This window comes from Erpetoichthys calabaricus, chromosome 16 (assembly GCF_900747795.2).
Source record: "Erpetoichthys calabaricus chromosome 16, fErpCal1.3, whole genome shotgun sequence".
NCBI lineage: Eukaryota > Metazoa > Chordata > Cladistia > Polypteriformes > Polypteridae > Erpetoichthys > Erpetoichthys calabaricus.
The window spans coordinates 41,837,596-41,853,965 of record NC_041409.2 but is presented as its reverse complement, the minus strand read 5'-3'; the positions used below and the strand labels follow the sequence as shown (position 1 = coordinate 41,853,965).

General features: G+C 39.9%; 1 protein-coding gene across 2 annotated transcripts in view; it reads right to left on the bottom strand.

The window, feature by feature from the left end:
• Window positions 1–16,370, bottom strand: part of LOC114666882 (tripartite motif-containing protein 16-like) — a 43,878-nt gene that overhangs the window by 19,127 nt on the left and 8,381 nt on the right. The window contains exons 2-3 of one of the 2 annotated variants that reach the window (XM_028821919.2): window positions 11,783–11,878; window positions 809–1,042 (exon numbers count right to left, since the gene is read on the bottom strand). In XM_028821919.2, coding sequence (XP_028677752.1) covers window positions 809–1,042; window positions 11,783–11,878 — 330 coding nt within the window. The remainder of the gene's footprint in view (window positions 1–808; window positions 1,043–11,782; window positions 11,879–16,370) is intronic. The other variant, XM_028821921.2, reaches the window with a different exon arrangement.

The following is a 16,370-nucleotide window of genomic DNA, read 5'->3' as shown; positions in this document are numbered from 1 at the left end:
AGGACATGCAGCTGATGGGTGTAACAGAACAAGATGCAGAGGACAGAAAGATATGGAAGAAGATGATCCGCTGTGGTAACCCCTAACGGGAGTAGCCGAAAGAAGAAGAAGAAGAAGAAGAAATGTAAACAATTACATATGTAGCAATTAAACTCTTCAGTATAATTATGCAATGAAAGTCTGCATTAGAAAGTGTAACTTGTGAATAAGACTCGCACGCCTTTGTGTACTCATCACCATCCTCAACTAGACAAGAGTAGAGCAGAGTAGTGAGAAGCTGAGTTATAGAGCACCTGTGATGTGTGAAGTATAAATTAAGAAGAGAACCTCAATAACCTGAAGTACACACTTTTGAGTCCACATCAGGAATATTGTGTAAGGCGTTGGCCTCCATATCAGAGAAATGCCCTAACAGCACAAGAGACATCCGATTGAAAATAGATGAGATTGGACTGTGTGGTTTGAAGGATAGGAATGTATTAGAAGGTGATACGACTGAGATGTTTAAAACTATAAAGAGAGTTTATGTCATATTTGGTCAGATGGCATCTTTTACAATAAAGTCAGTTGATCGTAAATTTCATACAAATTTAGTTTCTTACACAGACAAGTGAAGATACATGGAAGAAGAGCAGATGGAAGCAAAAACTCAATATTAGGGGACTATGAAAAAACATTCTGTGTTGGGTTGAGTGACCAGTTCTTGCCATTTGTAAAAACTCCTCAGACCTTTTGAATTTCTTTTTAAATGTTCTCAGGTCCCACACACCCCAGTCTGCTCAGATTTCCTGTGAAGCGCTGCTCTCACCTGCAGGAAGTGGATGTGGTCCTTGGTCTCTGAAAGCTCCTTCAGCTCAGCATCTCTCTTCTTCAGCTCCTCAATCTCCTTCTCTAGTTGTTCCACGACTCCTTCAGCCTTCTCTGTTTCCCTCTTTCCTTGTTCTCTGATCCTCTCAACCAATTTCTTCCGCGCATCTTCAATGCAGTGGATCAGATCAGTGAAGATCTTCTCATTTTCTTCCACCTCTCTTTCTACTGATATCTGTTTGAATAAAAAAAGACATTGAATTGAGTCTCCTAATAAGAAGAATTAGCAGTCTTCAAAAAATGTTTTGGTACTTCAGAATGTTTTGGATTGCCTGGCATCCTGGCCAAGATGGTTGATGGTACCTCTCTCGAACAGGAGACTAGAATAATGGAAGGGCAGTGAAAGACAGTTTCCCAGTTTGATACGCTCATCCAGAATTCGATGTGTCACTGTCCCTCTGGCAGTGCTCACATTTGGGTGCCTGCAATGGTAAATAGGATATGACATCTAAAAATTAAGCCTTTTTGAGGTTCTTCAGAGCTATTGGAAGGAACTACTGGGAGGACAGCTCCATTATCCTTCAAGCACTCTAACCCAGAAGGGCTTCTGAGGTGTTTCTTTCATGTGCTGGAAATACAACTATATCTTTTATTAAAAAGAGTCTCTCCTGCTGAGCCCAGTGAGGTGGACTTGGAATTAGAGAAGGGGAAGAAGAAGAAAAGGAGTTTAGGTGTTTTAAAGAAAACCCTGTGTGTTGGAAGGTAATTGTGGAAAAATAAGAGTCTTTTTGGGGTTTGAGATGCTTCCTGTTGGTCACAGTTTTAAATCTGTGAGATGGACAGAATCCACACAAGTATGATGTGGTTGATTAGGTAATTCAGATTTAATTTAGTTTCATGAACTCTTTGTTTGTTTATTGTCCCTCATTTTTTTTCAACTTCAACTTTATTGTCATATGTACTCAGAGAGAGGGGTTGGGTGCATGCATGCGCTGATATTGCGTTGCCGCACCCACCACATGAGCAACCAACTGGATTGGGACACCTCTGCACAACATTAGAACAATACAATGAAAATCTTATTCTGCGAGTCCTACAACAATAAACACGAATACATAGCATTAGACAAGAATACACAACAATAAACAAAAACACTCAGATGCAAAAGAAATACAAATCAAACAGAAAAGTGTGCATGTGCAAATAAATAAATGATTTAGTGTAAGCTCTGCAGGTGCATGGTCTCAAGATGGCCTTTCATCCTTCAGACACACACTAGCCTGCAGTGTTGAGGGGAGGGTCAGTGGATGGGATTTATTTAAAAGCTGATGGCATAAGGGAGAAGCTGTCTTTCATCCTTGTTGTTCTAGCTGCTATACTCATGTAGTGTCTCCATGATGGCAGCAGTGTGAACAGTTCATATTGTGGGGAGGTTGTGTCCTTAATAATGTTATGGGCCCTCCAAAGAACTCTGGTTTATGGATGTCCTACAGTGCAGGGGGTGCTGTTTCAATGATATTTTGTGCTGAGTTTACCACCCACTGTAGAGCCTTGCAGTCCCGTGCTGTACTGTTCCCAAACCAGACTATAATTGAGTACGTAAGGGTATTTTCAATTGTGCACCTGTTGAAGTTGCAGAGGATAGTGCTTGGCATGCCAAAGTTTCTCAGCCTTCTCAGAAAATACAAGCACTGCCAGGCTTTCCCTGCCAGGTCTATGATATGGTAGGTCCATGTGAGATCCTCAGAGATGTTAATGCCAAGAAATTTAAATGTGTTCACTCTCTCCACCTCAGTCTGTCCAATGTACAGCGGTGGGTGCTGGCCTCTCTTCCTCCGTGTGTCAATAATCATCTTTTTCATTTTGCTGGTGTTAAGAAAGAGATTACTGTCTTAACAGCACTTACAGAATTTCAAAAGATCTCTGGTTTCAGAATTAATCTGAATAAAAGTGTGCTCTTTCCAGTGAATTCTCAAGCATACAATATTAGATTGGACACCTTCCCTTTTATTATTGCAGATCAGTTTAAATACCTATGGGTAAATATCACAAGTAAACATAAAGCTCTTTATCAACAAAATTCCACCGTCTGTATGGAAAAAATTAAGCAAGACTTGCATAGATGGTCAACCCTCCATCTCACTCTAGCTGGAAGAAAAAAAAATATTGCTAAGATGAATATCCTTCCTTAGCTTCTTTTTTTATTTCAAAACATTCCAATATACATCAATAAATAATTCTTTAAGCAATTAGATTCAACCATAACCTCATTTATTTGGAACCTAAAACATCCACGTATCCAAAGAGCGACTCTACAAAGACATAAGACAGAAGATGGCATGGCTCTACCTAACTTTCAGTTTTATGGGCATCAAACATACAAGCTATAAAAACCTTGACACAAATAGATGAACATGCACAGGCTTGGTCTGCAATATAAATAAAATCCTGCAGTACTTCTCTATATTCCCTGCTTTATGCCCCAATAAATGCAAGGCAATAACCCAATTATGCTTCACTCACTCAGAATATGGAACCAATGTATAAAACATTTTAAGATGGAGAATCTTTTATCTGTGGCACATCTGCTTGAGAACTACCTTTTTCAACCCTTGCAAACATATGCAGTTTTTAATATCTGGAAAAAATTTGGGATTAAATTGCTTAGAGATCTTTATATAGACAACATTTTTGCATCCTATGAACAATTACATTCCAAATTTAATTTTCCAGTAACACATTTCTTTCACTATCTTCAAATTAGAAACTTTGTCAAACAGAACCTGCCCGATTTTCCCCATCTCCCACCTTCCTCTATGCTGGAAAAAATATTGCTCAGTTTCAAGGACTCAGACAGCATTTCTGCAATATATAAAAATATTTTACAGTCCCTCCCTTTCAAAGATCCAAGAGGACAATAGGAAAAGGATTTCTCATTCAACATATCAGAAAAGGAGTGGAAGGTAGCAATGCAGAGAATTCACTCGAGCTCCATATGCACAAAACATACAATTGAGATTCAACTCAAAATTATATATCGAGCACATCTGTCTCGCTTGAAATTGTCCAAAATGTTTCCAGGGCAAGATCGAACCTGTGAATGCTGAAATCAAGCTCCAGCCTCACTGGGTCACATGTTTTGGGCCTGCGCCAAATTAACATCATTCTGGACAAAAATTTTTAAGTGCCATTCAGACAGCCTTGGTGTCCCAATCCCTCCTAATCCACTAACAGCTGTGTTTGGTGTTCTTCCAGATGGGCGTAAAGTGGAGAAGGACAAACAAACTGTGATTGCCTTCACTACATTATTGGCACACAGACTTATTTTGCTAAACTGGAAGAATCCTAACTCTCCCCTTCTAAGTCAGTGGGTAACTGATGTTTTATATTATTTGAAATTGGAAAAAAACAAATTCTCACTTAGAGGATCTGTGCAGAACTTTTTCAAAACCTGGCAGAATCTAATCAAAAATATTTTAGAATAAGCTCTTAAACCACTGAGGAAGTAGATTCTCTCCCCTTTTCTTTTTCTTCTCCTTTTATCTTTATCCACCTAATAAACTCATCAATGTATATACTGTATTTTTACTATTTTTAAGTTTTAGACCATTGGCCATGTTCTCTTTCTCAGGGGTGAGGGTTTATTTGTAATTGCTTTGTAAAAATTGATATATTTGTATGGAATGATTACAAAAAAATCAATAAAATCTTCTATACTAATAAAAGGCAAAGCCCTCACTGACTGACTGACTGACTGACTGACTCACTCATCACTAATTCTCCAACTTCCCGTGTAGGTAGAAGGCTGAAATTTGGCAGGCTCATTCCTTACAGCTTACTTACAAAAGTTAGGCAGGTTTCATTTCGAAATTCTACGCGTAATGGTCATAACTGGAACCTGTTTTTTGTCCATATACTCTAATGGAGGAGGCGGAGTCACGTATCGCATCATCACGTATTATGCCTCCTACGTAATCACGTGAACTGAAAACAAGGAAGAGATTTACAGCACGAGTCAAACGCGGGAACAAAGGTAAATGACGTTAATTGTTGAGTGTCTTTTAATACTGTATAATTGTTGAGTGTCTTTTAATACTGTGTAAGCATACATATTAACAGATGTGCAATTAAACGTGTGCATTTACGGGGTTATTTCTCAGGCTTAAAGCTCGAAGTGATCACTCGAGTGAAGGCAGCTTCACAAAAAAACAGATCCTTAACAAACTGTTATTGGTATATTTTCCCTCAATTTTAAAAGGTTTTCCTTTCTTCTTAATAAAAATTTAAAAGCAGTACTTTGCCGGTGCGAACCGCTGGGATTTGAGCGACTGACGCATACAGACATATTCATGAGTGCAGGTACTTTGGAAAGAAAGCACCGTGTAAACCTAAAGTTTAAATTAAGTTCATAGACCTACAAAAGGTTGCTATTGATTTCAGGCAAGATTGCTTTTCTCCTGTACAACTATACGTTGCATTCTCAAGAGTGTGCTTGCACAGCTTGGTCATATTACAACTGGAGTGCTGAACTGACAATGTGGTATACAAACAGAACTATAACAATCGAAATAAACGAACAAAAAAACAGCGGACAACCCATGGCTTAAATAAAAAGGCTGCTTCCGTTGGCGAAGCAACGAAAAAGGAAGACCTTATATGGCGTTCGTTTATAAAACAGCGGAGAGGCTGTGTGAAGTCAGCTTCACAAAAAACCAGATCCTTAACAAATTGTTATTGGGATATTTTCCCTCAATTTAAAAAGGTTTTCTTTTCTTCTTAATAAAAATTTAAAAGCAGTACTTCGCCGGTGCGAAGCGTGTGGATTTGAGCGACTGACGCATACAGACATATTCATGAGTGCAAGTACTTCGGAAAGAAAGCACCGTGTAAACCTAAAGTTTAAATTAAGTTCATACACCTGCAAAAGGTTGCCATTGATTTGAGGCAAGATTGCTTTTCTCCTGTACAACTATACGTTGCATTCTTAACAGTAAGCTTGCACGGCTTGGTCATATTACAACCGGAGTGCTGAACTGACAACGTGGTATACAAACAGAACTATAACAAATGTAATAAACGAACAAAAAAAAAAAGCGAAGAACCCTTGGATTTAATAAAAAGGCTCCTTCCTTGGCAAAGCAAGGAAAAAGGAAGACCTTATATGGCGTTCCTTTATAAAACAGCGGAAAAGCTGTGTTAAGGCTGCTTCACAAAAAAATAGATCCTTAACAAATTGGTGGGTTTGCGTAGCTTATTGTCAATATCTTTACACCTGTTTTTAAGACTTATTGACTGAAACGGGCTTTCACGAAAAAAGTTAGGGCTTTGCTACAGGATACACCCTCCACAAGTTAAGCAAGTAAAAATAAAAGTATATATTTCTGTTTTATTTAAACCTTTTAAGTTCGTATGCATAGCCCCATTTGGCTGTTTTAGTTTTTTTTTTCTTTCTTCAATAATATTTAATCTCCTTAAAGAAAAAGAACATATGCATTTTACTTTTTTTGTATCTGTTTAGTAATATTTTAGTGTAAAAGGATAACCAGTATTTAAACCTTTTATGTTACTTTATACATTTATTTTACACAATGTTGAAAAATTAATAAGAAAGCTACATATTTTGGCAGCTGCTGCTTTAATTTTCAATGAAATGAAAAAAGCTCTCCAAGAGAAAACGTCAATGAAGAAGAAACAGTTTGCACTATCTAAAAAGGAGAAACCCTCATTTATAAAGGTTTGTTGCAGATGACTTAACTGAAAATAAATTAATAGTTCCTATGTGTATAATACATATTTATCTATTTTACTTATGCCTTTATTCCAGGAACTTGCAACATCTGAGGTACAATTTGTTACATTACTTTTGTTTTTTGCAGCACAGGCAGGTGAAGTGACTTCCTCAGGGTCACACAGTGGTGTCAGTACCAGGATTTGAACTGACAAGCTCCGGGTTTGCTGAAATATTACTGAAGAAAGAAAAAAAACGAAAACGGGCAAATAGGGCTATGCATACAGATGTCCATCCATCCATTATCCAACCCGCTATATCCTAAATACAGGAGCCAATCCCTGCCAACACAGGGCACAAGGCAGGAAACAAACCCCGGGCAAGGTGCCAGCCCACCGCAGGGCGCACACACCCACACACACCCACACACCAGGGACAATTTAGAATCGCCAATGCACCTAACCTGCATGTCTTTGGACTGTGAGAGGAAACCGGAGTACCCAGAGGAAACCCAGACAGACACGGGGAGAACATTCAAACTCCACGCAGGGAAGCGAACCCGGGTCTCCTACCTGGCACCTTTCACTGCGCCACCATGCCGCCCGCATACAAACTTAAAAGGTTTAAATAAAACAGAAATATATACCTTTAGTTTTACTTCCTTAACTTGTGGAGGGTGTATCCTGTAGCAAAGCCCTAAGTTTTACATGAAAGCCCCTTTCAGTCAATAAGCCTTAAAAACAGGTGTAAAGCTAAACTTGCAGCACCACTATTCAATTACACTTGCCTAATGCCTCTCCTAAGGGGACATACTGTGGGATCTAGGCATCAGTCAAAGCACCAATCACAGGCCCGATTAGAAAGCGGGAAGCTGTGATTTGTCATCTCCCTCCCATGTAACAATCACAGCCCGTGTTACAACGCACTATGTATGTATGTAAATATGTATATATGAAGAGGATGGATGGATGGATGGATGTATATGTGTGTGTTTATGTATGTGTGTATATGTATGTGTATATATATGTTGATATGTGTATATATATATATATGTATATGTAGATATGTGTATATATGTATATGTATATATATGTTTACATAACCTCTTTAACACACTACTTCTCCGCTGCAAAGCGCGGGTATTTTGATATATATATATATATATATATATATATATATATATATATGTGAATGTATGTATGTATGTATATATGTATGTCTATATTTATATATATATATATATGTGCATATGTATATATATATATGTGTATATATATATATTTATATGTATATATATGTACATATGTATATATATATGTAGATGTGTAAATTTGTATATGTATATATATGTATATGTGGATGTGTATATGTATGTATACATATGTATATGTAGATATGTGTATATGTAGATATGTATATACAGTATACTGTATGTATATGTATATATATGTTTACATAACCTCTTTAACACACTACTTCTCCGCTGCGAAGCGCGGGTATTTTGCTAGTTATATATAAAAAAAAGAGAGATTACTGTCCTGACAACACTTCAGAAGGCCAGCCACTGCCATCCTGTACACTGACTCATAACCCCTTGAAATCAGTCCAGTGGCTGTGGTATTGTCTGCAAATTTATTAATGCTAATACAGTGGAGCACTTTTAAAAACTGCTAAAAACACATTACTTTAACATGGCTTTCTCATAGCTTCATTTTTGTTTAATCCTGATGCTCTGTATATTCAATTAATTTTCATTATCATTCATGGTGGCTCTGAGATCCTAACTAACCCCTAATTACTCTTCTGTTCTTTTTCCGGTTTTCAGTGGTAGCGATCTGCACCACCACCACCACCTGATCAAAGCACTGTGATGTCCCTACACTGATGGATTAAAGGCCAGAAGTCCAAATGACCATCATCATCAGGTTCTTCCATGTGAACCCTGAATAAAATGAGGACTGATTGAGGTCATTTATGTTAGGTAGAATGCCTAGGGGGGGCTGGGCGATCTCATGGCCTGAAACCCCTGCAGATTTTTTTTTTTCTCCAGCCATCTGGAGTTTTTTTTTTTGTTTTTTCTGTCCTCCCTGGCCATTGGACCTTATATTTATTCTATGTTAATTAGTGTTCCCTAATTTTATTTTCTTATTTATTTTGTCTTTCTTGTCTTTCTTCATCATGTAAAGCACTTTGAGCTACATCATTTGTATGGAAATGTGCTATATAAATAAATGTTGTTGTTGTTGTTATGCTTGGAAGCAATAGGCATGTGTGAAGAGTGTGTACAGCATGGGACTCAGAACACATTCTTGTGGGGTTCATGTATTTATGGCTATTGTTTTGGAAATGTTGTTCCCCAGCCTGAGTGACTGGGGACTGCCAGTTAAAAAGTCCAGCACCCAGTTACAGAGAGTAGGTGGCACACCTAGAGTTTAGAGCTTGTTGGTGAGCTTAGCTGGTATCACAGTATTAAAAGCTGAGCTATAATCAATAGACAACAATTTGATGTAACAGTCCTTGTTTTCTAGGTGAGTAAGAACTATATGCAATGCTGTGCTAACTGTGTCCTCTGTCTACCTGTTTGGTTTATATGCAAGCTGTTGGGGATCCATTGTGTTGGGTATAAATGTCTGAATGTGGCTCATAATAATTCTCTCGAGGCATTTTATCACTATAGGAGTCAAAGCAACAAACCAGTAGTCATTTAGACAGTTATCTTTGAATTTTTTTGGCAGTGGAATAATGATGGTTATTTTGTAGTAGGTATGAATTTTGGCTTCTATAAGAGAGAGGTTAAATATATCAGCAAGGGTTGAAGCACAAGGTTCCTGCCCATTGACTTGGTGTTGTGGGCTTCAAAGCAGGCATAGAATTCATTGAAATCATCCGGAGCGAAATGGTTGTCGTGTTCAGTCCTCTACTTCTGCCTCTGTAGCTTGTGATTTTTCCCAATCCCTGCCACATACTCCGAGTGTCAGCATTAGTGTAGTGACCTTCCAGTTTAAGCCTGTAATTCTTCATGGCTTCTCTGACAGCTTTGTGTGGAAAGTATTTGGGTTATTTGTACTCACTGGCATCACCTGAGGCATATCCCTTGGAGCGAGCATGAAGCACTGAGCAGACCTCTGAATTAATCCATGGTTTATTGCTTGGATATGACCAGATGTGTTTGAAGGGTACAATAAAATCAGTGCAAGTGCTTATGTAATGGGGTAGAATTCAGTATTCTAAAGAAACTGACATTTCTGTGTGTTGCTTAGTGTGATGGGCTATAAACCAGTGTTTTAAAGAAAAGGCAGAATTTCTTGAAAATTCTGCTACAGGTTATTGTTGATGGCTATCTACAGGACATAAATATTTACCTGCCTTGCTATAGTCAGACTGCTTTGATTTAGTACCTCATCTACACACAAAGTGGGGATACAGAACTGTCTCCTTCCTTTGAAAATTAACGAGTTCTGGGGACATCAGTTTCTAATCAAGTACTCAGAGTAAATGTGTTTACACTATTTGTTATGCAGAAGAAATTGGCTTGCACCATTGTTTCACTGATTGCCATGTTGATCTATGCAGAAATTGAAGCATTTACTGTATATATTTCTGGGTAAAGGAGAATAAAAAAGAACAGAGAAGTATGGTCTGGGACTTGTGACTGCTGCCTGCTTCTTTTATGCTTTTTTTTTCACCATATCGCTGTGGCTACACCCTGTAGCAACAGTTGGAGAAGTCAGATCATTGCTGGGCTTCCTTAGTTATTACCACTCCTTCATACAGGACTTTTGCAGGTTTGTCTGAACTTTTAAACGGTACTATTGAAAATACTGGAAAGTCCAGCATGGCAACTACAGCAAGAGGGAGGATAAAATCCAATGTACAACTACCTTCAAGAACACCAGTTCAATGGACTAATGAACATCGCACAGTCATTTCTAAATTTGTGGATATACTCACCAATCCACCCATACTTGCTTTTCCAAATTTTGAATTGCCCTTTGTTTTGCAAACTGATGCATCAAACGAAGGACTGGGAGCAGTACTTTACCAACAGCAGGATGGTAAACTACATGTAATTGGCTACGGATCGAGAACACTCACCCCAGCTAAGAAAAATTACCATCTCCACTCTGGCAACTTAGAATTTTTGGCCCTGAAGTGGGCAATATGTGAAACATTTAGGGACTATCTATATTATGCACCCACCTTTACTGTATATACTGACAATAACCCTCTGACATATGTTCTGAGTACAGTAGACCCCCACGAAGTCGCGGTTCAGAGTTCACGGCTTCAGTCATTCGCGGATTTTTCCTTAGAACCTATCTAATAATTGTTAGCGGAAACCGCAAATATCCTCCGCAATTTTTATGGCTTTTATCGTGGCAATACTGCACTGTAGAGAGACCAGGAAGCAACTGTATTGGAAAACGTGGCTTGGGATGGTGAAAGTAGCCAATAGAATTGAAACTGCAACTCCCAGCAGTCCCTGCAGTGGCTCTGATTGGTCTTCTGCTGAGGGTGCTGGGGCTGTTTCTCAGCCCTGTTGGGTGTCATGGGTGCTGCTAGGGGGAGCCGTGAAAGGACCTCGGGAGTCATGCTTCCCTTGTGGCCCGGAAGTACTAGGAAGTCATGAGGATGGAGGCCAAAGTACTTCTGGGCTGATTAAAGACTTGGAATTCTCCAGCTGACCTGGAAGTGTTGGCTAGTCACATGGGAGGAAGAACAGAAGCACTTCCAGGTCAAGGACTATATAAAGGAATGCTGTGAACCCAGCAGGCGAGGCAGAGTTGGGTGGAGGTGGGCAAATCTTGCTGGGAGGTGTGGAGGAGAGAAAAAGAGAATTATTTTGATTCATTTAATTGTCTGTTGGTGGCTGTGGTGCTTGAAGAGCACGGTGAAAGAAGAAACCTTTAATAAAAATCTTCTTAGTGTTTTTATCCTGTGTCCTGAGCATCTGTCTGTTGGGTTTGAAGGGGCATCAGTGCCACCTAGCATTCACAAGGCACATTAATGGAAATAATTGGTAAAGAAAATATTGAGAGACTTGTGTCAAGAAAAGAAGTGTTAGTGAGCAATCAGCAGAGTTTAGACAGGTGAGTTAATGCTTCACTAATTTAAAGTCCTACTGTCAAACTCTGTAAGCACTGTTGACTATGAAGTTAGGTTAAAGTTAAGCTTAATGGTCAGCTATTCTAGTTTTAGTTTATTTCTCATTTTTTTAATATAAAGTGTTGTCTTAATTTAACACACCTTCATCTGCTCCACTGCCCTCCTTGTCTCCTTCAGTTTCCTCTGTCTCTTCATAAGTCTCCTCCTGATTTTTCTTAGTGTTGACCCCAGCTGTTTCTGTTTGTGGACAAATGAAGAGGACACATATTGTCTTATCAGAATTCACTGTTTACTTTTTTGATTTGTTCTTCTATTTCTGAGTCCTGATATTTTTACAACACATTTGATTTATATTTTGTGACACGACTTACTTTTTTTTGACACACAGACAAATATGAAAAATACAATAACTATAAGCTCCCAGTGGTAAAAGGGACTACTAAGAAGTACACAATGATTTTGAAATTGTAGAGGAAGAAGAATTGTTTAAATAGGCTGAAATCAAACAGATCAATTTTTATCTAAAGAATTTCTTGGGAAACATCATTCATTTATGAATGGCTTTTAAATTTTCTTATTACAGTTATGGTCTTTCAGAAGGTTAGACTGATCATTTCTTAACTACTTTTCAAGTTTCAAGAGCCTTCATTATCATGGCTGTGTGGATTTGTTCACAGATTGTTTGAGCTTTTTAACAGCCCATTTGTGTGTGTGTGTGTGTGCGTGTGTGTGCGTGTGTGTGTGTGTGTATCTGTGTGTGTGAGAGAATGAAAGAGAAAGAGAGAGAGAGAGATGCTGCTTGGAACTAATACAAACCCAGTTTAGTTTTCTTACTGAATTTATGAAGAAACCCTTGCAACAGCTAAAGCCTTCCCCTTCACACAGTCAGTTCTGGTAATACCAATAACTAGAATTAATTGGCTGGCTTTATCTTAAGTATCAAGTTGCAGTCGGTAATTCTCAAATTTAAAGTATCTGAACTTATGGTTTGGTTCCTGTTGACTCCAGGCAGAGGTGATGCTTTGTTCTGACTGTTGCAGGGTCCATGAAGAGTTTCTCTGGCACATATGGAAGACTGTTCAATGCTATTTCTGTTTCTTCATCCAGATCCTTTTCCTCTCTTGCCTTTGTAAAAACATAAAATGATGTAATTGAACAAAATGTATGTGTGTAAGTACAGAAAATAGGACAGAATGATCAAACTTGTTTGTGTTTTGCGTACGTGACAAAAAGCATATATACTTTCTGGAAGTTTTCTTTCAATGATGTGTGTGACAAGAAAATATACCTTTAGGGTAAGGACTTTACCAATTGGAATAATACAAAATGAGTCAGGACGCTATTTTTATTGCTTACGTGGTCAACGATCAGGAGACTAGAAAGGTATAAAAGAGCAAGGATATCTGCGCTCGAGGCAGATGAAGTGCGGTGTCCTAGGACTGTATTTCTCTGTCATTTTACCCTTGCCTGGTATGTATCAATAAAAGGTTTTTACTAATTTTAATTTTCTTCTCTGTCTTCAGTCACAAAAAGTGTCCACAGTTTTTTGGCGCCCGGACGTGGGGCAAGAGACGGCCGGTCGACTCCTCCAGCGAGACCATTTCAGTGATCCGTCTTACCAGCGGACTGCCGTCAACTTGAGTACTCCGGCAGCAGAGCATGCAGCTCCGGCAAAAGTTAGGACTGTCCTGTCCTGAAAGAGTTCTTGCGTGAGGAGTCCCTGGTCTCCTCTTTGCTACATCCACGGTGACTGAACGGATTTCCAGACAGAGCTTGCACACTTCCAGGCTGGGGTAAGCACCGGGGAATTTCCGAACATTTTTTTTTATTTTCTAAATTACGGGAGGGCGAGTTTCCTGTTGACCGTCTAGTCATATTCATATCTCAACGGGTTGCTTAAGGTGATGGAGACTTGACCCAAGCAGTTTGACGCATACGAAAGGTCTGACGAAAGGATACTGGCCTCACCCATATCCTAGACTCGGCTGGACGTATTGATGTAGTATTCTGCTGAACCGAATCGGACACGAAGTCACCTGAGCTGGAATCCGGGGATGTGAGCGGACAGGCTAACGGGACGAGTAACGGGGTGGTATATATATATATAGAAACATAAACAGAAAAAGAGCACAGATTGCAGGTTTGCTGTTAGGACGGAATAAATAAATCTACATACTAATAGGAATACCGTGTTCTCCTGGGAACTGGGACAGGACCGATAGTTAGTGTCTCCCCTTGGGACTAAAGAAGGGGACAGTAAGGGAATAGTGAGTGGCACACTTAATACCTCGCTGATTCATACGTACAAGGGATTAGGCGAATCAGTATATAGTTGGAAAATTAAATACAGGACCCGGGAAGAGCAAGGGGACATAATGGGAACTTATAACAGTAAGCCTGTTAATCGCCGCACAGGGGGATCAAAATCATTAATGCTGGAAGAATTATTTTCGGAGGATCAACAGACGCCCCGTAAAAATGGGTCTCCTGGAAATTTTTATAGAAAAGAAAACAGGTTTAGATTTCAAGAAGGCATGTAGGAAATGGAATAGACAGAGTGGTGGGCGTTGGCCGATAGAGGGGACAGGAGATGTAAGTGAAATACAGGAAACTAGGAAGATCCTGTGTAGGAATAAGCAGGGTTGTTATAATAGTGGACCATATCGAATGGATAATGTTCGATAGATGGGAATTAGTAATAAAAGACAGAAATTTAGAAGCAGTACAGAAACAGAATGAATTGTTGCGGGCAAATGAGGGAAAGGCTAAAACGGAGAAAGAGGAATTACTAATTACATTACAGAAAGTTCAGACAGGCACTGAACCACAGGCAGACGGGAGGAAAAGGAAGAATAATCCAAATAAAGACCCCCTTTATTCCTATTATTTTTTTTCTCTCCTCAGTACCAACCTCAGGCACCTCCATTATCCCCTCCTCTATCCCCCATTCCGACTGCCCCCCTACACTACAACTAGCAGAAGTTTCCCCCGATGATCCCCTAGGCACAGATCACTATGACCCACCCCGTACTAGACAAACCCCCGTCTCCAAATGCACTCGGAGTCAAACCTCCACTCACAAACCAGCTCCAACTTTTTTCTCTCCAACCTCTTCTGATCCTTCAATAGAAGTTCCCAATCCCCATTATAACCCTGCCCATCCAGCCGGACCCCAAAATCCCACAACAGTTATGATAAATCGGAACTGGGACATCCAAGAACTAAAGGATGTCGTGAATGCACTTCCAGATCCAAAGGAAGTAGGAGGACTAAAATTTGTTGAACAACTTGATCAGTTAGATAGCATGTATAAGCCTAACGCTGCTGAATGGACCCAGGTACTTCGTCGAAAGCTTGGGACCACATGGGCCACTGTTAGCAGGGGTGTCCGCAATGACGTTCCATGGGTATGGAACCCAGCTTTAACTCGAGGACAGGGGATTGGTGGAGAAGGCGAATTTAACCCACAATGGGAGGTGTTGAGACAAAATATTGCAGAAAAATATAAAAAAGGAACGGACTGGTCCCTTATTTCTGCTGCAAAACAAAAGAGAGACGAGACGGTTGATGAATGGGCACATAGGATTCAAGACCTTATGGCTAATCACTCGGGCTTGGAAAATGTTGATGACCGCACCCGAGCTGCAGTTCCACCTTTTGTTTCCGGTTTGCGCCTTGATATACAAAACAAGGTCCGCACTTCCTGTATTGAGTGGGAAAGTGCCGCGTTTGATGAAGTCAAACGACATGCTGAACATGCCGAAAAACAAACTAAGCAGAAGGAATCGGACTCTCATGCCAAATTATTGGCAGCACAGATGAACTATTATACCAGGAATACTCCTGACCGAGGCCGAGGATATGGCCTTAGAGGAAGGGGACGAGGACGAGGAAGAGGACGAAATGGTTTTAGAGCTCCTCCTGTTGACCACAATAAGAATCCTTTTATTCACTCCTCCCTTTTATCCCAATGTTAATTCCTACTCTTGCTACGCCTGTGGTGAAACTGGACATTTTCGTCGGGAGTGCCCTCACAGACAGCAACAGCCCCCGCCTCCCCCTATTCCACCTGTTTTTTCTGACACCCCTGACCAACAATACTGGCCATAGGAAAACGCAGGGACCTCCAGCCACTCTTTTCAACTACCTTTGCTCACCCTCTCGCTGGCAAAGGTCCCTGCCTCGAACGAGACTGTTACTGTGCTTACTGCTTCTGGACAACCTCACCTTCTTCAAGTATCAAAACCTCTTCAAGTCCAGTCACGTCCTGGCGGACATACCTTACTGCATCGTTTTCTTTTAAATCAGCTCTGTCCAGTTAACCTTTTAGGAAGAGATCTCATGACAAAACTTTCTCTTTCTATTTCTATGACTGACAAAGGTTTTTTCTGTTCTACCCCCAAGTTGTTGTGTCAAATTGCCCCTTACCCCAAACCCTCTTTTGCAGCTTGGACTTTAGATATTTCCCCACACACCATTCTCCTCAAAGCCCTACACTCTTTTTCCCCTTGTCTCTTTCCCAATTTACAGGCCCCTGACATTTTACACTGTACTGCCCAATACTTCCCTATAGAAGTAGACACCCCCTGGCTAGAATCTTTCCTTACTTCTGGTACTCGCCCCGAAACCCTTCACATCTCCTGTGTTTTTATTTCATCCACAAAGGCAGCTGCTTCTGTTCATCTTACATGCTTACAGCATATATATTATCTTGGCGGCTCAGTGCCTC